The sequence below is a fragment of the Euprymna scolopes genome, chromosome 25 (genome assembly GCF_053919585.1).
Source record: "Euprymna scolopes isolate OS-2025 chromosome 25, ASM5391958v1, whole genome shotgun sequence".
Lineage (NCBI taxonomy): Eukaryota > Metazoa > Mollusca > Cephalopoda > Sepiida > Sepiolidae > Euprymna > Euprymna scolopes.
In genome coordinates this window covers 51,978,995-52,004,449 of record NC_136506.1, presented here as the reverse complement: position 1 = coordinate 52,004,449, position 25,455 = coordinate 51,978,995, and the positions used below count along the sequence as shown (strand labels likewise).

The window sequence follows — 25,455 nt, the reverse complement described above, 5'->3', positions numbered from 1 at the left end:
ATTGTATGAGTTTGTGATATATTTACATTTTATAGATACTGATGCAATATTATTGTATGAGTTTGTGATATATGTACATTTTATAGATTCTGATGCAATATTATTGTATGAGTTTGTGATATATTTACATTTTATAGATCCTGATGCAATATTATTGTATGAGTTTGTGATATATGTACATTTTATAGATCCTGAAGCAATATTATTGTATGAGTTTGTGATATATGTACATTTTATAGATCCTGACGCAATATTATTTTATGAGTTTGTGATATATGTACATTTTATAGATCCTGATGCAATATTATTGTATGAGTTTGTGATATATGTACATTTTATAGATCCTGATGCAATATTATTGTATGAGTTTGTGATATATTTACATTTTATAGATACTGATGCAATATTATTGTATGAGTTTGTGATATATTTACATTTTAGAGATCCTGATGCAATATTATTGTATGAGTTTGTGATATATGTACATTTTATAGATTCTGATACAATATTATTGTATGAGTTTGTGATATATTTACATTTTATAGATCCTGATGCAATATTATTGTATGAGTTTGTGATATATTTACATTTTATAGATTCTGATACAATATTATTGTATGAGTTTGTGATATATTTACATTTTATAGATACTGATGCAATATTATTGTATGAGTTTGTGATATATTTACATTTTATAGATCCTGATGCAATATTATTGTATGAGTTTGTGATATATTTACATTTTATAGATTCTGATGCAATATTATTGTATGAGTTTGTGATATATTTACATTTTATAGATTCTGATGCAATATTATTGTATGAGTTTGTGATATATTTACATTTTATAGATTCTGATGCAATATTATTGTATGAGTTTGTGATATATTTACATTTTATAGATTCTGATGCAATATTATTGTATGAGTTTGTGATATATTTACATTTTATAGATCCTGATGCAATATTATTGTATGAGTTTGTGATATATTTTCATTTTATAGATTCTGATGCAATATTATTGTATGAGTTTGTGATATATTTACATTTTATAGATTCTGATGCAATATTATTGTATGAGTTTGTGATATATTTACATTTTATAGATTCTGATGCAATATTATTGTATGAGTTTGTGATATATTTACATTTTATAGATTCTGATGCAATATTATTGTATGAGTTTGTGATATATGTACATTTTATAGATCCTGATGCAATATTATTGTATGAGTTTGTGATATATTTTCATTTTATAGATTCTGATGCAATATTATTGTATGAGTTTGTGATATATTTACATTTTATAGATTCTGATGCAATATTATTGTATGAGTTTGTGATATATTTACATTTTATAGATTCTGATACAATATTATTGTATGAGTTTGTGATATATTTACATTTTATAGATTCTGATGCAATATTATTGTATGAGTTTGTGATATATTTACATTTTATAGATTCTGATGCAATATTATTGTATGAGTTTGTGATATATTTACATTTTATAGATTCTGATGCAATATTATTGTATGAGTTTGTGATATATTTACATTTTATAGATCCTGATGCAATATTATTGTATGAGTTTGTGATATATTTACATTTTATAGATACTGATGCAATATTATTGTATGAGTTTGTGATATATTTACATTTTATAGATCCTGATGCAATATTATTGTATGAGTTTGTGATATATTTTCATTTTATAGATTCTGATGCAATATTATTGTATGAGTTCGTGATATATTTACATTTTATAGATCCGGATGCAATATTATTGTATGAGTTTGTGATATATTTTCATTTTATAGATTCTGATGCAATATTATTGTATGAGTTTGTGATATATTTACATTTTATAGATTCTGATGCAATATTATTGTATGAGTTTGTGATATATTTACATTTTATAGATTCTGATACAATATTATTGTCTGAGTTTGTGATATATTTACATTTTATAGATACTGATGCAATATTATTGAATGAGTTTGTGATATATTTACATTTTATAGATCCTGACGCAATATTATTGTATGAGTTTGTGATATATGTACATTTTATAGATCCTGATGCAATATTATTGTATGAGTTTGTGATATATGTACATTTTATAGATCCTGACGCAATATTATTTTATGAGTTTGTGATATATGTACATTTTATAGATCCTGATGCAATATTATTGTATGAGTTTGTGATATATGTACATTTTATAGATCCTGACGCAATATTATTTTATGAGTTTGTGATATATGTACATTTTATAGATCCTGATGCAATATTATTGTATGAGTTTGTGATATATGTACATTTTATAGATCCTGATGCAATATTATTGTATGAGTTTGTGATATATTTACATTTTATAGATACTGATGCAATATTATTGTATGAGTTTGTGATATATTTACATTTTAGAGATCCTTATGCAATATTATTGTATGAGTTTGTGATATATGTACATTTTATAGATTCTGATACAATATTATTGTATGAGTTTGTGATATATTTACATTTTATAGATCCTGATGCAATATTATTGTATGAGTTTGTGATATATTTACATTTTATAGATTCTGATACAATATTATTGTATGAGTTTGTGATATATTTACATTTTATAGATACTGATGCAATATTATTGTATGAGTTTGTGATATATTTACATTTTATAGATCCTGATGCAATATTATTGTATGAGTTTGTGATATATTTACATTTTATAGATTCTGATGCAATATTATTGTATGAGTTTGTGATATATTTACATTTTATAGATTCTGATGCAATATTATTGTATGAGTTTGTGATATATTTACATTTTATAGATTCTGATGCAATATTATTGTATGAGTTTGTGATATATTTACATTTTATAGATTCTGATGCAATATTATTGTATGAGTTTGTGATATATGTACATTTTATAAATCCTGATGCAATATTATTGTATGAGTTTGTGATATATTTTCATTTTATAGATTCTGATGCAATATTATTGTATGAGTTTGTGATATATTTACATTTTATAGATTCTGATGCAATATTATTGTATGAGTTTGTGATATATTTACATTTTATAGATTCTGATGCAATATTATTGTATGAGTTTGTGATATATTTACATTTTATAGATTCTGATGCAATATTATTGTATGAGTTTGTGATATATGTACATTTTATAGATCCTGATGCAATATTATTGTATGAGTTTGTGATATATTTTCATTTTATAGATTCTGATGCAATATTATTGTATGAGTTTGTGATATATTTACATTTTATAGATTCTGATGCAATATTATTGTATGAGTTTGTGATATATTTACATTTTATAGATTCTGATACAATATTATTGTATGAGTTTGTGATATATTTACATTTTATAGATTCTGATGCAATATTATTGTATGAGTTTGTGATATATTTACATTTTATAGATTCTGATGCAATATTATTGTATGAGTTTGTGATATATTTACATTTTATAGATTCTGATGCAATATTATTGTATGAGTTTGTGATATATTTACATTTTATAGATCCTGATGCAATATTATTGTATGAGTTTGTGATATATTTACATTTTATAGATACTGATGCAATATTATTGTATGAGTTTGTGATATATTTACATTTTATAGATCCTGATGCAATATTATTGTATGAGTTTGTGATATATTTACATTTTATAGATTCTGATGCAATATTATTGTATGAGTTCGTGATATATTTACATTTTATAGATCCGGATGCAATATTATTGTATGAGTTTGTGATATATTTTCATTTTATAGATTCTGATGCAATATTATTGTATGAGTTTGTGATATATTTACATTTTATAGATTCTGATGCAATATTATTGTATGAGTTTGTGATATATTTACATTTTATAGATTCTGATACAATATTATTGTATGAGTTTGTGATATATTTACATTTTATAGATTCTGATGCAATATTATTGTATGGGTTTGTGATATATTTACATTTTATAGATTCTGATGCAATATTATTGTATGAGTTTGTGATATATTTACATTTTATAGATTCTGATGCAATATTATTGTATGAGTTTGTGATATATTTACATTTTATAGATCCTGATGCAATATTATTGTATGAGTTTGTGATATATTTACATTTTATAGATACTGATGCAATATTATTGTATGAGTTTGTGATATATTTACATTTTATAGATCCTGATGCAATATTATTGTATGAGTTTGTGATATATTTACATTTTATAGATACTGATGCAATATTATTGTATGAGTTCGTGATATATTTACATTTTATAGATCCGGATGCAATATTATTGTATGAGTTTGTGATATATTTTCATTTTATAGATTCTGATGCAATATTATTGTATGAGTTTGTGATATATTTACATTGTATAGATTCTGATGCAATATTATTGTATGAGTTTGTGATATATTTACATTTTATAGATTCTGATACAATATTATTGTATGAGTTTGTGATATATTTACATTTTATAGATACTGATGCAATATTATTGTATGAGTTTGTGATATATTTTCATTTTATAGATTCTGATGCAATATTATTGTATGAGTTTGTGATATATTTACATTTTATAGATACTGATGCAATATTATTGTATGAGTTCGTTATATATTTACATTTTATAGATCCGGATGCAATATTATTGTATGAGTTTGTGATATATTTTCATTTTATAGATTCTGATGCAATATTATTGTATGAGTTTGTGATATATTTACATTTTATAGATTCTGATGCAATATTATTGTATGAGTTTGTGATATATTTACATTTTATAGATTCTGATGCAATATTATTGTATGAGTTTGTGATATATTTTCATTTTATAGATCCTGATGCAATATTATTGTATGAGTTTGTGATATATGTACATTTTATAGATCCTGACGCAATATTATTTTATGAGTTTGTGATATATGTACATTTTATAGATCCTGATGCAATATTATTGTATGAGTTTGTGATATATGTACATTTTATAGATCCTGATGCAATATTATTGTATGAGTTTGTGATATATTTACATTTTATAGATACTGATGCAATATTATTGTATGAGTTTGTGATATATTTACATTTTAGAGATCCTGATGCAATATTATTGTATGAGTTTGTGATATATGTACATTTTATAGATTCTGATACAATATTATTGTATGAGTTTGTGATATATTTACATTTTATAGATCCTGATGCAATATTATTGTATGAGTTTGTGATATATTTACATTTTATAGATTCTGATACAATATTATTGTATGAGTTTGTGATATATTTACATTTTATAGATACTGATGCAATATTATTGTATGAGTTTGTGATATATTTACATTTTATAGATCCTGATTCAATATTATTGTATGAGTTTGTGATATATTTACATTTTATAGATTCTGATGCAATATTATTGTATGAGTTTGTGATATATTTACATTTTATAGATTCTGATGCAATATTATTGTATGAGTTTGTGATATATTTACATTTTATAGATTCTGATGCAATATTATTGTATGAGTTTGTGATATATTTACATTTTATAGATTCTGATGCAATATTATTGTATGAGTTTGTGATATATGTACATTTTATAGATCCTGATGCAATATTATTGTATGAGTTTGTGATATATTTTCATTTTATAGATTCTGATGCAATATTATTGTATGAGTTTGTGATATATTTACATTTTATAGATTCTGATGCAATATTATTGTATGAGTTTGTGATATATTTACATTTTATAGATTCTGATGCAATATTATTGTATGAGTTTGTGATATATTTACATTTTATAGATTCTGATGCAATATTATTGTATGAGTTTGTGATATATGTACATTTTATAGATCCTGATGCAATATTATTGTATGAGTTTGTGATATATTTTCATTTTATAGATTCTGATGCAATATTATTGTATGAGTTTGTGATATATTTACATTTTATAGATTCTGATGCAATATTATTGTATGAGTTTGTGATATATTTACATTTTATAGATTCTGATACAATATTATTGTATGAGTTTGTGATATATTTACATTTTATAGATTCTGATGCAATATTATTGTATGAGTTTGTGATATATTTACATTTTATAGATTCTGATGCAATATTATTGTATGAGTTTGTGATATATTTACATTTTATAGATTCTGATGCAATATTATTGTATGAGTTTGTGATATATTTACATTTTATAGATCCTGATGCAATATTATTGTATGAGTTTGTGATATATTTACATTTTATAGATACTGATGCAATATTATTGTATGAGTTTGTGATATATTTACATTTTATAGATCCTGATGCAATATTATTGTATGAGTTTGTGATATATTTTCATTTTATAGATTCTGATGCAATATTATTGTATGAGTTCGTGATATATTTACATTTTATAGATCCGGATGCAATATTATTGTATGAGTTTGTGATATATTTTCATTTTATAGATTCTGATGCAATATTATTGTATGAGTTTGTGATATATTTACATTTTATAGATTCTGATGCAATATTATTGTATGAGTTTGTGATATATTTACATTTTATAGATTCTGATACAATATTATTGTATGAGTTTGTGATATATTTACATTTTATAGATTCTGATGCAATATTATTGTATGAGTTTGTGATATATTTACATTTTATAGATTCTGATGCAATATTATTGTATGAGTTTGTGATATATTTACATTTTATAGATTCTGATGCAATATTATTGTATGAGTTTGTGATATATTTACATTTTATAGATCCTGATGCAATATTATTGTATGAGTTTGTGATATATTTACATTTTATAGATACTGATGCAATATTATTGTATGAGTTTGTGATATATTTACATTTTATAGATCCTGATGCAATATTATTGTATGAGTTTGTGATATATTTACATTTTATAGATACTGATGCAATATTATTGTATGAGTTCGTGATATATTTACATTTTATAGATCCGGATGCAATATTATTGTATGAGTTTGTGATATATTTTCATTTTATAGATTCTGATGCAATATTATTGTATGAGTTTGTGATATATTTACATTTTATAGATTCTGATGCAATATTATTGTATGAGTTTGTGATATATTTACATTTTATAGATTCTGATACAATATTATTGTATGAGTTTGTGATATATTTACATTTTATAGATACTGATGCAATATTATTGTATGAGTTTGTGATATATTTACATTTTATAGATCCTGATACAATATTATTGTATGAGTTTGTGATATATTTACATTTTATAGATTCTGATGCAATATTATTGTATGAGTTTGTGATATATTTTCATTTTATAGATTCTGATGCAATATTATTGTATGAGTTTGTGATATATTTACATTTTATAGATACTGATGCAATATTATTGTATGAGTTTGTGATATATTTACATTTTATAGATCCTGATGCAATATTATTGTATGAGTTTGTGATATATTTTCATTTTATAGATTCTGATGCAATATTATTGTATGAGTTTGTGATATATTTACATTTTATAGATACTGATGCAATATTATTGTATGAGTTCGTTATATATTTACATTTTATAGATCCGGATGCAATATTATTGTATGAGTTTGTGATATATTTTCATTTTATAGATTCTGATGCAATATTATTGTATGAGTTTGTGATATATTTACATTTTATAGATTCTGATGCAATATTATTGTATGAGTTTGTGATATATTTACATTTTATAGATTCTGATGCAATATTATTGTATGAGTTTGTGATATATTTTCATTTTATAGATTCTGATGCAATATTATTGTATGAGTTTGTGATATATTTACATTTTATAGATTCTGATGCAATATTATTGTATGAGTTTGTGATATATTTTCATTTTATAGATTCTGATGCAATATTATTGTATGAGTTTGTGATATATTTACATTTTATAGATACTGATGCAATATTATTGTATGAGTTCGTGATATATTTACATTTTATAGATCCGGATGCAATATTATTGTATGAATTTGTCATATATTTTCATTTTATAGATTTTGATGCAATATTATTGTATGAGTTTGTGATATATTTACATTTTATAGATTCTGATGCAATATTATTGTATGAGTTTGTGATATATTTTCATTTTATAGATTCTGATGCAATATTATTGTATGAGTTTGTGATATATTTACATTTTATAGATACTGATGCAATATTATTGTATGAGTCTGTGATATATTTACATTTTATAGATCCGGATGCAATATTATTGTATGAGTCTGTGATATATTTACATTTTATAGATTTTGATGCAATATTATTGTATGAGTTTGTGATATATTTACATTTTATAGATTCTGATGCAATATTATTGTATGAGTTTGTGATATATTTACATTTTATAGATCCTGATGCAATATTATTGGATGTCTTCAAGTCTAATATTAACAAATTCCTAATGAACCGCCCCCCTAATTAAACACTTCATAAAATCTCCTCACTAACGTTATGTACTTGCAATAACCTTATCATGTTCAACACAACAAATGAAATTTACAAATTACATTTTTGCATTGTTTCTTTGATGAATAGACTTTTATAATCATTTTATATTCCTGCACTGCGTCTTTTGTTGGGGGATGAGGGGGCATTTATGGTACAGAATGTTTTTCACTTGAAGTTACAGTTCTCTTAGATCTGTGTAATGTTTTTCTGTATTTATATGCGTTAATATTATATTATTCTATTATTATTATTATTATTATTATTATTATTATTATTATTATGATGATGATGATGTTCGTTAACTTCGCAGTGTTGTGATGCTTTACACCGTTTTTTTTCAATCAGGAACGGACTTTTATACCAAAGCTAGTGAGCATAGTCAAAGAGTCAATTAGATGGAAAGCGCATGGCGTAGGATTTTTGCTGTGCCAAACAGAACTGACTTCTGGAGTATGGTGATGTTGTACTTGATTCTTAAGAAGTCAAATATTTCTAAAGATCATCTGGAATTGGACGAACTGATCTATGATGATTGGCAAATAGAAATTTTCTTATTCCATAATCTAGCAATTTCCACCCTCAGTTTCTGATAGTTCCGTAGTTTTTAATTCTTTTTGCCTGCTAAGTTGATGCGGTTTGGGCAAGCCACATAAATAATTTGGCATTTGTTGGTCTGCTTGTTCACAACCGCAATATTTGTTTTTCTGTGAGTTATCTCTCAGTCACACTGAATCATGAAATCCCACATAATATTAATGTCTTCATTTTTCACTACTGCTCCTGGGTGATGTTGGAACCACTTGTCTGTCACTTGGATTTCAAACTTTTGGCACAAACTCCAATGCAGATTTGCACATACTTTGTCATGGCGACGTTTGTACTTTTTTTGAGCAAGTGTAGAACACGCGCTAACAATGTGTTACACTACACTCATCATAAAAAATCCTTCCCAAAGATGTTCCTATTAATTGCATTTGTATTTAGTGCTCCTGAGCAGCAGATATAAGATTTTCTGCCTGTTTTTTCAAGTCACGTTTAGACAGAAAATTCCATGTGTCCTAACATTTTTGTGCCTTAGTATCTCGCTCAAACTGATCACGAAGTTTCATTCTTACCAACCCAGTCAACTTTTCTGCTTCTATTCTTTTCTTGTACTTTCATTGATTCTTTATCTAGCTCGTCCTCTTTCGCCACTGATGCAAGTAAAACTTCATGACTGTTAGCCAAGTAGTGGTGCACACTTCTAAGCTCTTCCCCAACACATTTCTCAATCCCAATCAATCCTCTTTTTCCTTTCTTCCTTGTAATATTCAGCCTGAGCACATTAGAATTTTGATGAAATCTGGAAGTAGGTGAAATTAAAATAGTGGCTCCTAACCCTCAAGAAGCTACAAAGTTTTGATCAAGTGCATGGTCAAGAGAGATTTCCCACAATGTTGATGCTGAATAGGATGATAGATTAAATAAAAGACTGGAAGGGCATAACAAAAGGATATTCACATTTCTGTTGAAAATTTGAGAAAACAAATGAAGTTCATGCCTAAGTGGAAAGGATCTGGACCTGATGGAATTCATGAGTACTGATTGTGATCTTTCACAGGAATCCATGAGAGGCTTGCTGTTTCTCTGGATGATTGTGTTAGATTGTGCCAGATACCAGAATGGCTTGTAGTGGGAAGGACTATTGTAATCGTTAAAGATCCTGCTAAAGAACCAGATGTTGGAAATGATAGACCAATTGCTTGCTTCGATTTGCTTTGGAAGAAATTGACTGTAATATTCAGTACAAAAGTCTGTGATCATCTTGAAGTAAATGGTTCATTACCAATTGAACCAAAAGGCCGGAGGAAAAAAACAAAAGGTCAACTATCGATTGATAAACGTATTTTAAAGAACTTCAAAAGGAGAAGAACAAACTTGAACGTAGCTTGGATGGATCATAAAAAAACTTATGATATGGTGCCACATTCGTAGGTACTCAGGGCGTTGAAAATGGTGTTGCTGAAAATATTATCGAGTTCATAGGGAAAAGTATGAACAGTTAGAAAAGCAACTTTTTATCTGAGTATTAGGGACAACATCAGATGCAGTAGATTTCTTTTTTACCACTTCTATTCATAATAACATTCATACCAATGGCACATGTTCTCATAGAGACAAAGATGGGTTACCAACAGGAGAAGAACGTGCCAAAGATCAGCTACATGTTATTTATGGATAATCCGAAATTATTTAGTATGGTAAAAAAAAATGCCACACTTCGAAAAACACTCTACGTTCTGATATCAAAAACTTCCCAACTTCAAAACACCATGCACAGCTGACATAACTAACCACTTCAAAAGTTAAATCCCAAATTCAACTGCAGTATCTCATTTGCATATTGAGCAAGCATATAAAAACACGGCCATTTCTTTTTTTTTTCTTTCTTCACTCTCTCTGTCTGCATCAAATCTTACAGGCTGCCAAAAGAACAGGTTTGTCACAAATCAAATCATTTAATCACATTTGGCAAAACAGAAAAGGGAATTGACTGTTTAGTTTCAACTGTATTGCAATGGAGTGAAGGCATAAACATGGAATTTAGAATTTCCAAATGTGCAGCAGTTAATCTTAAATGAGAGAAGAGAGCAGACATGAAAGGCATCATTTTGCCAAATGGTGAAAGATTAGGAAATCCTCATGCAGAAAACTATAAATACCTGAGTGTTTGAACTTGACACGATGATCTGCAATGAAATAAAAGAAAAAACGAAAGAAGTGCACATGGAAAAACCCAAACTGCCATTAAAATCTCGACTACACAGTAGGAAGTTGTTCACTGTCATCAATTCATGGATGGTTGCTGTAGTTCGGTACAGTGCAGCTTTTGTAGGATGGACACGGAAATTGTTAGTCAAGTATGGATTATTATTATTGTTATTATTGTTATTAATTTTATTATTATTATTATTATTATTATTATTATTATTATTATTATTATTATTATTATTATTTTTATTATTTCTTGCTTTGTTATGAAACCTGTCAATTTGTACAGATTTGAGTGTTTATTTACAACAATTACATCTGTAATGACAACATTCAAAGGTACTATTGCACTGCATGGATTATCGAAAGATGATGGACTGCTTTAGACATGTGCTGAGGGTCAATGAATACATCACCACAAAACATGCTTTTAAATTAAAATTATCAGGAAGTGATGATGAGGAAGGTCGATGATGAGATGGGCAGACTGCTACACAAAATCTCCATACAAACCGGCCTTCACCCGGACCAAGTCTGTGAGTCCACAAAGTAGAACTTGTTATAGCTTAGGATTAATGCAAAGGAAGAAAAAAGAAGAAACACAAAGATTATTTCTCAATTTTCATGACCAATTATCATTCAAGAACGTGGTGTTCCCTAGAGTCTGAGTAACAAGTACTCTCCACGTCATTGGAAAAACTGTTAAAAATTATTTAGTTTTTACTACAGCAGTTTCATTTGAATTCTTGCTAATAATGACTGTTTGCTCTTTTTGGTATTTATGTGTTAATAAACTACATAATTATTTATGTGTTAATAAACTACATAATTATTTATGTGTTAATAAACTACATAATTATTCAAATACTGTCCAAGTTGTTTTCTGCACTTGAGGTCTCAAAAAAATATTTCGGTTGTTTTCCTCAAAGGCTTTTTATGGTGTCTATTATCACCCTGATCCCAATTTCTACTAATCTTTCTCTACATTTTTCTGACCTTTCTGCTTCTAATATTATTGTTATTGCAGTTTGCTTTATGTTGTTTCACAAGATCTATGTATGTCCTTCAGCTTTATTCTGTGATCACCTTGAACAACCAAATCTACAATTTGACAGTTTCTAACCTTTTTTTATTATAATAACGTCATTTTGCTCCTCATCCATTTTTTATTTGATATCTTTCCGTCAATCTTTCTCACTCATTATCAGCGGGAGCTATTTTCAGTTTTTCTCATTACCATTTGTCTATATGTTCAAAATACAATTATCAAAAAATAATTTTTTTCTTTATTTGAAGGTAACTTGGCCTTGCTCGTTATAAAATACGTTTAAATATATTTTAATTCCTGCAGATTTATTTATTTATTATTAGAGAACCAATTTTCTATTGAATATTATATTGTACCTAATATATAGTGTTACTTTCAAAAGTTTTAAAAAATTACTTGGATGCCATCAACTAGAAACCAAAACAAAACATTTAATGGACCAGGTGCATTTCCTACTGTTTGAGTGACAGATGAGAAAGATTTATAATTAAACCACTTCAAGCTATGAATTTGCACATGCACAAACATAATAGAAATATGTCGGCAAGTTGGAATGGACATTTTGCATTTCAACTTGCCGACATATTTTTGTATGCATAATTCATTCATCCAAACAAAGATTTTGCTCATTATGAACCATCCTTCTTTAACTATTTCCTATTAATTTTAATGAGGTAATCTTGTCAGTATCAGACAAAGCCAAACTCTTTGCCAAGAACTTTGCAGCTAATTCTACCCTTTTCAACCAAGGCCGCCAACCCCCAATATTTCCTCCTGTATCAGAAAACACGTTATGTGATATACATATATCTGTACGTGATGTTGCCAAACTAATAAAAAAACCTTGATTCCAGTAAAGCAACTGACCCTGACTGTATTCCAGTTATAGTACTCAAAAAACTTCAACCAGAACTAGCACCCATACATACAAAACTGTTTAAACGTTGTCTTAAGGAGAATAGCTTCCCATCACCCTCGAAAATCTCATCAGTATGCCCTGTATTTAAGAATTCAGGTGATCGCTCATCTCCCTCTCAGTACAGGCCAATAAGTCTCCTGTGTGTCATGAGTAAGTTGCTGGAATCTGTGTTAAATAGAGAAGTAATCAACCATCTCAGCAAAAATAACTTTCTTAGTGACACACAATATGGTTTCCATTCTGCTAGATCTACAGCAGATGTGCTTACAGTTATATCTCATAGGATTAGCAAATCTCTCGATGGAGGCAACCTTTCTAGAGCAATTGCTCTTGACATATCAAAAGCCTTTGATAGGGTATGGCATAAAGGTTTACTTCACAAGATCTCTAGCTATGGTAAAACTGGAAATGTCTTCTCAATTATTAAATCATTTCTTTCTGATAGGTTCATAAGAGTAGTAGTTGATGGGCAAAAATCAGAAGCTCACAGTATTAATGCTGGAGTCCCTCAGGGGTCGATCCTGGGCCCAACCTCTTTTCCTGATCTACATTAATGATCTTCCAAATCACATCCTTACATCATTTGGAGACATTTATGCTGATGACACTACCATTTACGGTAGCACATCTAAGACAGTAAACGACCAAGTTCTCTCTGATTCTTTCTCCTCTGATCTTGAGCACGTAGTACAATGGGGTAAGGAGTGGCTGGTTACTTTTAATGCATCTAAAATCAAGCTTCTCTCTTTACATCATCAACACTCTGATCCACATTTGGCATCAATTGAAATGAATGGCTCTCATCTTCAGGAGGCCTCAAGTTTTGACAAGTTTCTGGGCTTGACCTTTACTCCTGATCTTAAATGGAACACGTATACCAAATCTGTTGCCAAGGCCGCTGGAAAAATGGTGGGATGTTTCTATCGATCCAGTAGATATCTCACTGCTGATGTAATTCTCTATCTATATAAGAGCCAGGTACGTCCAAGGATGGAATACTGTTGCCACATCTGGGCAGGAGCTGCTAGAAAGGACTTGTCCTGCCTTGATAGAGTTCAAAATAGACTTCGTAGTCTCGTAGGGGATGTCCTTTTCTCTTCCCTGCAACCTCTATACACAGAAGAGATGTTGCGATCTTGTCTCTGATGTATCGTTATTTTCAAGGAAAGTGTTCGACTGAGCATCAGTCTATGGCCCCCCCTCACCAAACTTTCACAAGAAACACTCGTCTAGCTGAAAACACTATCAATAATTTCCCCCCACTCTTTATCTGTTCCTAAACCTAAACGTAGATTCCATGAACAAAGCTTCTTTCTTAGAACTGCACGCCTGTGGAATTTTCTTCCGTTTTCTGCTTTTCAATATGGTTGTCTTCAAGTCTAACGTAAACAAGTTCTTGATGAGCCGTTCGATATAAGTTAAGAAATTTACCAAATTGATTACTATATTGTCCAATTTCTGTTGTATTATGGGGTGGCTCCCAGGTTGGGAAATCGTAATAGTGCGTAGGACTCCCTGGCTGCGGTACATAGCAGTTTTAGTTACATCGATCGTCCGTAGGTTCACTTGTTTACTAAGCGGTTGTGATGACAACGAGTTAAGACTAGTGAGTTATCTCACCTTAGACTGGCACTTTTTCCTTATCTTGCCTCTCGTCAATTGTCAAAAATGTCATAACAACGTTGAACCTGAAAACAAAGCGGTTGACGACTTAGAACGATCAGCTGTAACTTAAAAACATGCATTAAAAGACGTAAGTCACAATTGTGTTTGTTTTTGTATAAAATTATATTTTACAATATAGTTACAATTTAAAACAGATCGTCTTTTTTCTTTTGGTGGTTCTGAAGTTCACAGTTAGCAGTTTTTCTCACAGTGCTCTGAGGAGGGAAAAATGACGCTTCGACAATACGGTCTTCAGCAACACATGCTGTTCCGTGTTTCTCTCTCTGCTCTATCTGCTCTGCTCTGCTGATTCACCGTTTTTATTGGCATTTTGTCGCTTTGTTTTTTCTATCCACGCGTCCTGTCAATCGGTTGATACATGTGTTCTTAAGTCACGTTTTGACCTCAAAAAATCATTCGATTTTGTCTTCAACGCAGCGACACGTGAATTACCCACTCATGCCAATATCTGTAATTCCAGAGCTTACGAGGAATGTCACGTTTATTTGTTTTGTAAACAAAAAAATCGTCGTCCGATTTCTCTGTTTATGACGTAAGCCCTTCCTCTTTTCAACCGGTAGACAATCGATTATTCGATGCCCACTCTTTTAAATCTTTTATTAAAGTTTTTTCTTTTCAGTTATGTATGATGGTTCCAGCCATTCATTACATAACACCCCTCCATTAACCATTTTTTTTTTTTTTTTTTTTTTTTTTTAATCGTCTATCGGTCCATCGACATTTCCAATAATGTTTTTTTTAATGTCACAATTTTTTTTCATCTCTTTTACTGTATTTTTTTTTTCCGTTTAACTTAGAAAAAAAAATAAAATAAAAATAAACATCAACAAGAAAAGCATAAGGTCTTCTTTGGTATAAGTGCATCGGCCCCACTTAACAGCAAAATATACGCTGCAAATTTACCAATTTTACCGAAGTGGTCGATTTGTCCAATATTCTCCACTACCTCGGCACTTTAATTAATATTACTAATTAACTAAATACGAGTCTTACATTTTAATGACTTGTTTAAAATGTGGGCAGCATATAGTACAAAAATTTCGACCAGAACGCCAGGATCCTAAATATTGGTGGCAACTCCGAACTCCCTATGATAAGGATGTTGCCTAACATCAACAGAGTAATTTTCTTAACCACTCCAAACATCCTGTTCCGCGCTCCCGACCCGCAGTTCGATTATAACCTGAGTTCCCAACCCCCGTGCTAACCCTAGCTACGGTTGGCTGATCCCTACTATCATAATCAACTCTGCACGACCTGGGCACTAAGTTATATATATCTTCCTTCCATATTTCATCAACTTCTTTAGCCCTTTCAGCCGTCATGCTACGTGTGATTATTTTCCGTTCCATCAACGGGACCCTGTTTTCCTGACTTGGGGATTCTCGTTGATGGCGATTGCTCTGTTGGGGATAATTTTCTTCCTCCCCACTAGAGGATTCTTGATCTGAACTACTATCCTCTACCGGTGCTGACAGGGTTGTTTTTCTACAGCCCTCTTGCTTGTTGGGGATATCCCATTCCTCCAGTTCTGCTTTCCGAAGGTGTTCCCCATGGGCTTTTGTTACTGCCCCCGTCAGTTGACTTCTAATTCTATACGAGACTGGCCCCATCTTCTCTATTATTACGTAATATGGAGACCATCTTACGTCTAGCTTTCCCTTTTTTCTATTATTTTTATAATAAACTAAGTCGCCAACTTGAAAATCGACTGCTTTTGTTTTCTCGTTGGCCCTATCTATCATTTTCTTCCTAGCTCTCTTTACATTGTTCCTGACTAATGTAAAGGTCCGATGCATGTCCTGCAGAGCGATCTCATGATCCTCTTCCCCGTAGTAAATTCTACGCGGCCTCAGTATGTTGTCTAACGGCAAGACAACGTCTCTATTATAGAGCAAATAATAGGGGGAGTACTTTGTTGTTTCGCTGACATGAAACCTTACAGCAGCCAGCATCTGGTTCAAGTACATGTCCCATGAACGGTCATTGTCCCCTATTTTCTTTGCTAGTACGTCATGCATCGTCCTATGGAATCTTTCTATTTTCCCGTTACTTTGCGGGTGGTAAAATGAGGTGGTCACGTGATCAACATTAAGCTCTTCTAAAGCCCTTTTCATGATCCCATTGACGTTCTCCGGTCCGTTATCCGTAAGTAACTGCAATGGTGCACCAAATCTGGGAAATATTTCCTCAATTAAGAGATGCACCACTGTCTCTGCCTTTTTATTAGGCACAGCGAAAGCCTCAGGCCAACCACTATACATGTCGATGAACGTGACTATGTATTGATTGCCTGACAAAGTCCTCGGATAGGGTCCGGAAATATCCAATGCAATCTTAGCAAAAGGAAAAGAAGGCATGTCGGTCTCCTGCATTTGAGGTTGTTGCTTCCTCAAATTTCTGGTCTGGCATGGGACGCACTTCCCTATGTGTTCGTTTACCTTCTTGAACAAACCAGGCCAGAAATACTTCTGTTTAATGGAGTGGAACGTTTTCTCCACACCCATATGACCATTCTCATCATGGTATTGTTTCAATACCTTCATCCTCAAATGAGACGGAATATATAATCTAACTAAAGGATCGTCGTCGGGTTGCGATAAATAATATACGATATCGTCCCTTATGATGTACTTTTTTTCTTCCATCTTGGACGTTTTACCGCTCCTCATCCGTTTCTTTAATTCGACGATCTGACTATCGGCGTCTTGTTCTTTACACATATCCAAACCTGATAGTGTAGGACGCTCGCTTACTACCGGTGAGCCTTCGTCATCCTTATGCGATACAAATTCTCTTGGTTCAAAACGATTCGAGTTTATCGCACTCACCGTGTAATTCCTATCATCTATTTCTACTGGAGGATCGTCTTCATCCCGACTCGCATTTACCGCACGGGATAAGAGATCCGCACAGACGTTATCTTTTCCTTTTAGGTACTGTATGGTGCAATCATAGCCAGCCATACTTAATGCCCACGCCTGTATCTTCCTATTCTGTATCGGAGATTTCAGCAAGTACTCCAATGGTCTGTGATCCGTGTAGATGGTGAACGTAGCACTATGCAAGTAGTGATTCAACTTGTTTAAGGCATAGTGAATCGCATATGCTTCTTTCTCTATTGTTGACCATCTAGTCTGGGTATCAGACAACTTATGAGATAGAAAATAAATGGGTTTCTCTATCTCCCGACCCTCCTCCGGGTCGTAGACCATTTGAGACAAGGTTGCTCCGATCGCATAATCGGAGGCATCCGTGTATAACCTGTATCCTTTGTTAGTGTCCGGGTATGCCAGCATCACCATCTCTGCAAGCTTCGATTTCAATCGATTAAAAGCAGACTGACACGCATCGTCCCAACAGAAACGTGCATGCTTCCTAGTTAACCGAATTAACAGTTCGGCGATTACAGAAAAATCCTTGATAAATCGCCTGTAATAGGATGTCATGCCTATAAAGGATCTAACCTGCTTCACAGTGGTTGGGGTCGCAATTGCCTGAATTGCTTTAACCTTGTCCCCCTCCGGCTGGATACCTTTCTCACTTACTCGGAATCCCAGATATTGCACTTCCTTGCCGAAAAACTCACACTTCGCCGCCTTTAACCTTAAATTATGCCTACGTAAACTACCTAACACCTTTTCTATATGCCTAACATGTTCCTCCTTTGTTTTGGAGAATATCAAAATATCATCCAAATAAGGCACGGCGAATTCTTCCTGTCCCTGTAACACTACGGACATTAGCTCCTGAAACACTCCCGGAGCGTTAGCAAGTCCGAATGGCATTACATTAAATTGGAACAGTCCTCTATGACAGGTGAACGCAGTTTTCTCTTTATCTTTTTCGTTCAACTTTACCTGCCAATACCCTGATTTCAAGTCCAACTTTGAGAAATATTTTGCTGACCCAAGCGAGGCCAGTATATCATCAATTACTGGTAGCGCTCGGGCATACTTCTTTGTTATCTTATTCAGGGCCCTAAAATCTACACAGAACCTCTTTGTTCCGTCTTTCTTTTTTACCAAAACTATCGGGAAACTCCACGGACTGTTTGACCTTTCTATCACCCCTGCCTGTAGCATTTCCTCTAGTGCTACATTAACTTCTTCTCGTTATTTGAGAGGTGTTCTATACGGGTTTTTCTTTATGGGATCGTTTTTTCCTGTATCGATCCTCATCTCTACTGTGTCAGTCCGGCCTAAATATCTATCCTCTGTGACGAATAAATCAGTATTTCGTTGCAGGACTTTATTTAAAACTTTCCTCATTTCTTCTGGCACTTTTATGCCGTTGAGGTTACTTTTGTTTCCCGACTTCTTTTGTTTATTTGGCTTTGATATTGCCATTACTACTTCTGTTCTTCTACATCTACCTATCTTGTAACCTTTCTTTAATTTTACTGTCTGGTTCGTGTTATTCATAATTAGCAAGGGAAAACTTTTCCTACCTTTAATTTTAACTACCGTGTTCGCTACGGATACACCACTTAGATCACTTAGGAAGCCTTTATCTATCTGCACTACTTCGTAATCTAAACCCTGACCATTTCTCATTTCGGCACGAGCTGTGCACGCATGTAAATGCTGCGGTTTCAGGGTGACATTGTGCCTTAATCTAACTATACTCGAAATATAAGCCTCCTCTTGCAGCGCTATGTACTCGCTGCCTAATCGGATTGCTCCTAAATCAAAGTACATTCTAACACTATTTTGCTTGAGCCAGTCTCGGCCCAATATGACATTCCTTTTAAGGTTTTTCGTCACTACAAAATCATGTCGAATGTACTGGCTTCCTACTTTAATTTGTAAACGCGCCACTCCTTGCACTATGAGAGGTGACCCGTTTGCAGTCCTTAAATTCATCTCTATTTTCTTTATCTCAGGCTTCTCTCTGAGACCTTCTAATACAGTACTTTTTATTACAGAAATTTCGGCGCCAGTATCTACTAAAGCCCTAAACTTATTTTTCTCTATCTTAATAGGGATGCAATTAGCGGCGCCCATATGTCCTATGATCTTTGACTGTTCACCCCTCTTCCTCTCGCTGGGCGTCTTGCGAGTGGGGTCTGCTCGTTTCCCGACTTAGGGAAGGTGCAGTTCCTGGCTATATGGCCTTTTCTGCCGCAATTGTAACACTTAATCTCCGGCCAAGGGCGCTCTGTTTCTCTTGCCTTGAAGCCGGGTCCCCTATTAAATCCTCTATAATTCCTTTGCCCCCTATCTGGCTCTGGGAATCTTTTTTTCCTTATCGCTTCTATATTCCTCTGGCGCCCACTATAATTTATTTCCATAGGTTCTTCTTCTCGATCATTGCCTCTTATGCGGGTTTGCCACCGTTCCTCGATTAGGGCCTTTTCATAGGCTACCTTGAGGTCCGATGGTTCTTCCCTCATGACAGCGATTTTGACTTGTCTGTCATATAGCCCCTCGATGAAGAAACCTATCACTTGACTTTTTATTACTTCATTGTTCGTATCTAGACTACCATACGAACCTATAGCCAAGTGCACTAACCTCTGCATGTAGTCCTGCACAGTTTCGCTTCTACCCTGCTTAATATTTGCTAACTCCCTAACAAACTTGGTAGGATCTGCCTGGACTCCAAAATAATTATCTAGAGCTCGCTTCAAGTCTACCCATGCCACACTCTCATTGTTGGCTAGTAGTCCTGAAACAAACTGTCCTATTTGGCCAGCCGTCGTAATTAACGCTAATTGGCATTTTTCTTCCTCTGTTTGGCTAACTATTCTAGTGTATTTATCTATATCATTTAGCCATCTTCTGTATTCCTGCGATCGTCTAGTGTCTAATGGTTTTATTTTTGATAACAACGCCTCCCCCCTCAGAGAGTTCGAAATGGCCTTCCCTACATTGTGTAGTTCAGCCCCTAGGATCTGAGCGAAATCTGTGAAAAACTGCTGTTCCATTTTTTTCAAAATTATACAAGAAAGAAAGAAGAAAGAAAAGAAATATATATAACTTTTTTTTTTTTTTTTTTTTTTTTTTTAACAAAACTTTTTTTAAGAGCCGAGGTTTAGAAAAATATTGAAAAAATCAACTAACCTTTGCTTTTCCTCAGGTCCAGTGTTCTTTCTTCTTCTTTTTCTTGCTTCTGCGTTCGCGTTTCTCTTCGTCGATTGATTCACGTTGTGTTTTTTTTTCTTCTTCTTCGTTGTTGTGTATGTGGTAACCAAGTTCTTTTTGTGTAAGAGTTCTTTTTGTTTAGTTTTGTTTTTGTTAAAAAGTTCTTACTTATCACTCTTGCGGAGTGAACTGGTCATCAAGGCACCAATTAATACTATGTTGTATTATGGGGTGGCTCCCAGGTTGGGAAATCGTAATAGTGCGTAGGACTCCCTGGCTGCGGTACATAGCAGTTTTAGTTACGTCGATCGTCCGTAGGTTCACTTGTTTACTAAGCGGTTGTGATGACAACGAGTTAAGACTAGTGAGTTATCTCACCTTAGACTGGCACTTTTTCCTTATCTTGCCTCTCGTCAATTGTCAAAAATGTCATAACAACGTTGAACCTGAAAACAAAGCGGTTGACGACTTAGAATGATCAGCTGTAACTTAAAAACATGCATTAAAAGACGTAAGTCACAATTGTGTTTGTTTTTGTATAAAATTATATTTTACAATATAGTTACAATTTAAAACAGATCGTCTTTTTTCTTTTGGTGGTTCTGAAGTTCACAGTTAGCAGTTTTTCTCACAGTGCTCTGAGGAGGGAAAAATGACGCTTCGACAATACGGTCTTCAGCAACACATGCTGTTCCGTGTTTCTCTCTCTGCTCTATCTGCTCTGCTCTGCTGATTCACCGTTTTTATTGGCATTTTGTCGCTTTGTTTTTTCTATCCACGCGTCCTGTCAATCGGTTGATACATGTGTTCTTAAGTCACGTTTTGACCTCAAAAAATCATTCGATTTTGTCTTCAACGCAGCGACACGTGAATTACCCACTCATGCCAATATCTGTAATTCCAGAGCTTACGAGGAATGTCACGTTTATTTGTTTTGTAAACAAAAAAATCGTCGTCCGATTTCTCTGTTTATGACGTAAGCCCTTCCTCTTTTCAACCGGTAGACAATCGATTATTCGATGCCCACTCTTTTAAATCTTTTATTAAAGTTTTTTCTTTTCAGTTATGTATGATGGTTCCAGCCAGTCATTACATAACATTTCTACTGTACACTCTTTAACCCTTATCCTCGAGTGGCCTCTTGGCCTTGATAATGTGGTGATGCCTGTGTTAAAAAAAAGATATGTGACCAGTAGTTAGAGTTTATGTGTTAAATATTTTCACACACACACATGCATACATCTACTGTTTTATTTCTCGTAGATAATAAAATGTAACTGAAGAATTTTGGTATAATTAATATGCGACGCCTTTCTCTCAATCTATCATTATCACTCTGTATTCATGTGTGTGTGCATGTGAAAAAAATCAATGTTCGTGCATATATATGTGTGTGTGCATGTGTGCATTCCCTATAGAAAGATAGTTTAGGTCATCTATATAAAATCTGAAAATGTATTATTATGTAAATCTTTCCAGGGAATACAATCAAAGTAATCCGGAATCTCTAAGTTCACCTGTAAGGGGTCTATAGGGACATAACCTCTTTGAAATTTCAAATATATCCAATTTTTAATGAAATTTATATCATATGTATAAAATTCTTTAGTGAAAACAATGAAAGTGGTCCAAAATCTCTAGATTCCTCTTGTATGTGCGGAATATCTATGTGACCCCCCCAATTACTAATGGGAACAGAACTCTCTTAAAACTTTAAATACAGATATTCGATTTTTTATGTGTAAAAGTCGAATTTACAATGTCTTAGCTGTTTGAAATCTATTATATATTGTTTGAAATTTATAGAAAAAAACACATGACCGCAATAAAAAGGCACTGTATTAAATGAAGGAAATACTTTGTGCAAAACTAATTGTAGTTTACAGTTTGACTATAAAGCTACATTGTCAAATGTGGTGGTTTAGTGTCAGAATAGACGGATTCATTAAATACTTGATTCAAAATGAAAGTCTAATGAGAGCAACATTTCTTGGTGTTTTCCTGCAAAGACAGCTTCCAAAATAGGACAGACAACTGAGATTTTCATTAAGCCCGGTTAAATAGAGCGTCTCTTGATTGGTCAATCAAACAGAGCAGACATAGTTTAGGAGAAAAGGGAAAATAATCCCCATCCCACCTTTTAAAAGTGAAATATACATTAAAATATCCCACAGGAAATCAAAAATATTTTTGTTAATACATCTGCTGGGATTCTCAGATTAAATTCGATTCAAATATTTCAAAGATTTTTGTTAATACATCTGCTGGGATTCTCAGATTAAATTCGATTCAAATATTTCAAAGATTTTTGTTAATACATCTGCTGGGATTCTCAGATTAAATTCGATTCAAATATTTCAAAGATTTTTGTTAATACATCTGCTGGGATTCTCAGATTAAATTCGATTCAAATATTTCAAAGATTTTTGTTAATACATCTGCTGGGATTCTCAGATTAAATTCGATTCAAATATTTCAAAGATTTTTGTTAATACATCTGCTGGGATTCTCAGATTAAATTCGATTCAAATATTTCAAAGATTTTTGTTAATACATCTGCTGAACATTGCTTGAATTTTTCTTTTGAATATTGGTCTCAGAAAATGGCAAGAAGTTTTTCCCTTTTGTCCCAGTGTTAAATATTTTGAAAAAAGAAGTGTCATTAATAGAATGTGGTAATATTTGATGCAAAAAACAAAAAAATAGTAAATAAATGATTGACTCAACCACTCAACATGCGGATTCTTTATTTGCCAAATAGTAAAAAAATACCCAAAAAACAAATTGTATGTAAGAGTCAATAAGTTCACTTATCTCTTTATTTATACTTTTGTACATAAACGTTTTTAAATTTTGCATTATCATTACTTTATTAATATTTTCTTATTTTCCAGCATTCAAATCCTTTGTACGTCGACCCTCATTCAACTTACCAAAATCCAGTGTATGCAGGCAAAAAGTGAGAAGGAAAACATTAAACATTAAAAAAAGAATCATCAATTATAAGAAACAGAATTTGAATACGATCGATTCCATTCTCGCCGATGAAGACCGCAGCCAATGCTGTAACATAAAGCAAAGATAAAACAATGCCTTTTTTACGTCAATACTTCTAAAATTTATAAACAAAAAACAAAGACAAGAGTGAATGAACACTTAATGGCATCCTAATAACAAGGGATAAATATTTTTATTTTCTTTACACACAACTCGCCGTTTCATTACAAAAATCATTACTCTCTCTTCCTCTCTTTCTTTCTCACACACACACACACACACACACACACACACACACACACACACACACACACACACACACACATAATCATTTACACCCCCTATATATATATAACATAAAAATAAACTTCTTCAAACTGGAGACGAGCCAATTCAATAATCTAGCTTTGGAATGATAATAAGTAATATTTTTTTTAATCCGATAAATCTTGAAAGAAAGAAGCGTTTCATAGCGGTTGCGGTTTTCCAAATTTTTACAAGGATCGAACTATTCCCAATAATTGATATGCAGAAGCATCTAACATTCATCCTGTATTGATTTAGTATCATCAGAGCCATTGTTTAATTCATCATCAGAATAACTGATAAAAAAAAGTGTTATATCTGAGTAAAAGTTGATGAAAAAACATTAGAAAAATGAAACGCTGTTCCTTTCAAGGGTTCTGCAATTATATATATATATATATATATATATATATATATATATATATATACACACACAATAAAAGAGATTCATCTTATTATATGGGGGAGAATTCACTGTTCGTGCATATATGTCTGCGCGTGTGCAACATAGATTCAAAAAGATATAAATATATTTTTATGTTTTATTTTTCCTGAAATATGTTTATTCATCAAATATACTTGTTCATTTATGCAAATTTTCTGCTGTTAATTTCCTTTTGTAAATCGATGTAAGGATGGCTGCGTTAACAAATAAAACAATACATTTTTCTAAATTTATTTAATGAATATGTGATTACAAATAAAAAGCTCCTTTTTTGACTGATCTGAAGATTTAATTAAAATGTCTTTAAAATATACAAGTAATATGTACACTTATTTTCTCATATCAGCATTTTATATTTAACTTATTTTTAAAGCATCTATATTTGATCTTTACTTTTCACAAAGCATCAGTGATATTTTATAGCGCTTTTGAATATTTATGCGTGCACACATAAAACAAACAAATTCACGGTATATATATATATATATATATATATATATATATATATATATATATATATATATATATATATACCGTACTTTGGAGTAATTGCGCCAAATTCGGGGGTTATTGCGCCAACTAAAAAATGCATGGTTACCAAAACACCACTTTCAGCTAGTTGGCATAATTACCCTGGACTTGACGGAATTACCCCAAAGTACGGTAT

The 25,455-nt window shown here is 31.8% G+C and overlaps 1 protein-coding gene across 1 annotated transcript in view; it reads left to right on the top strand.

Annotated features, from left to right (window-relative positions):
- The window catches only part of LOC145247349 (integrin beta-1-B-like), a 256,575-nt gene extending 232,326 nt beyond the window's left edge, over positions 1 to 24,249 (top strand). The window contains exon 24 of the mRNA XM_080109024.1: positions 23,935 to 24,249. Within this exon, the coding sequence (XP_079965150.1) occupies positions 23,935 to 24,003 (69 nt within the window). The 3' untranslated portion in view covers positions 24,004 to 24,249. The remainder of the gene's footprint in view (positions 1 to 23,934) is intronic.
- The last annotated feature ends 1,206 nt before the right edge of the window (positions 24,250 to 25,455 follow it).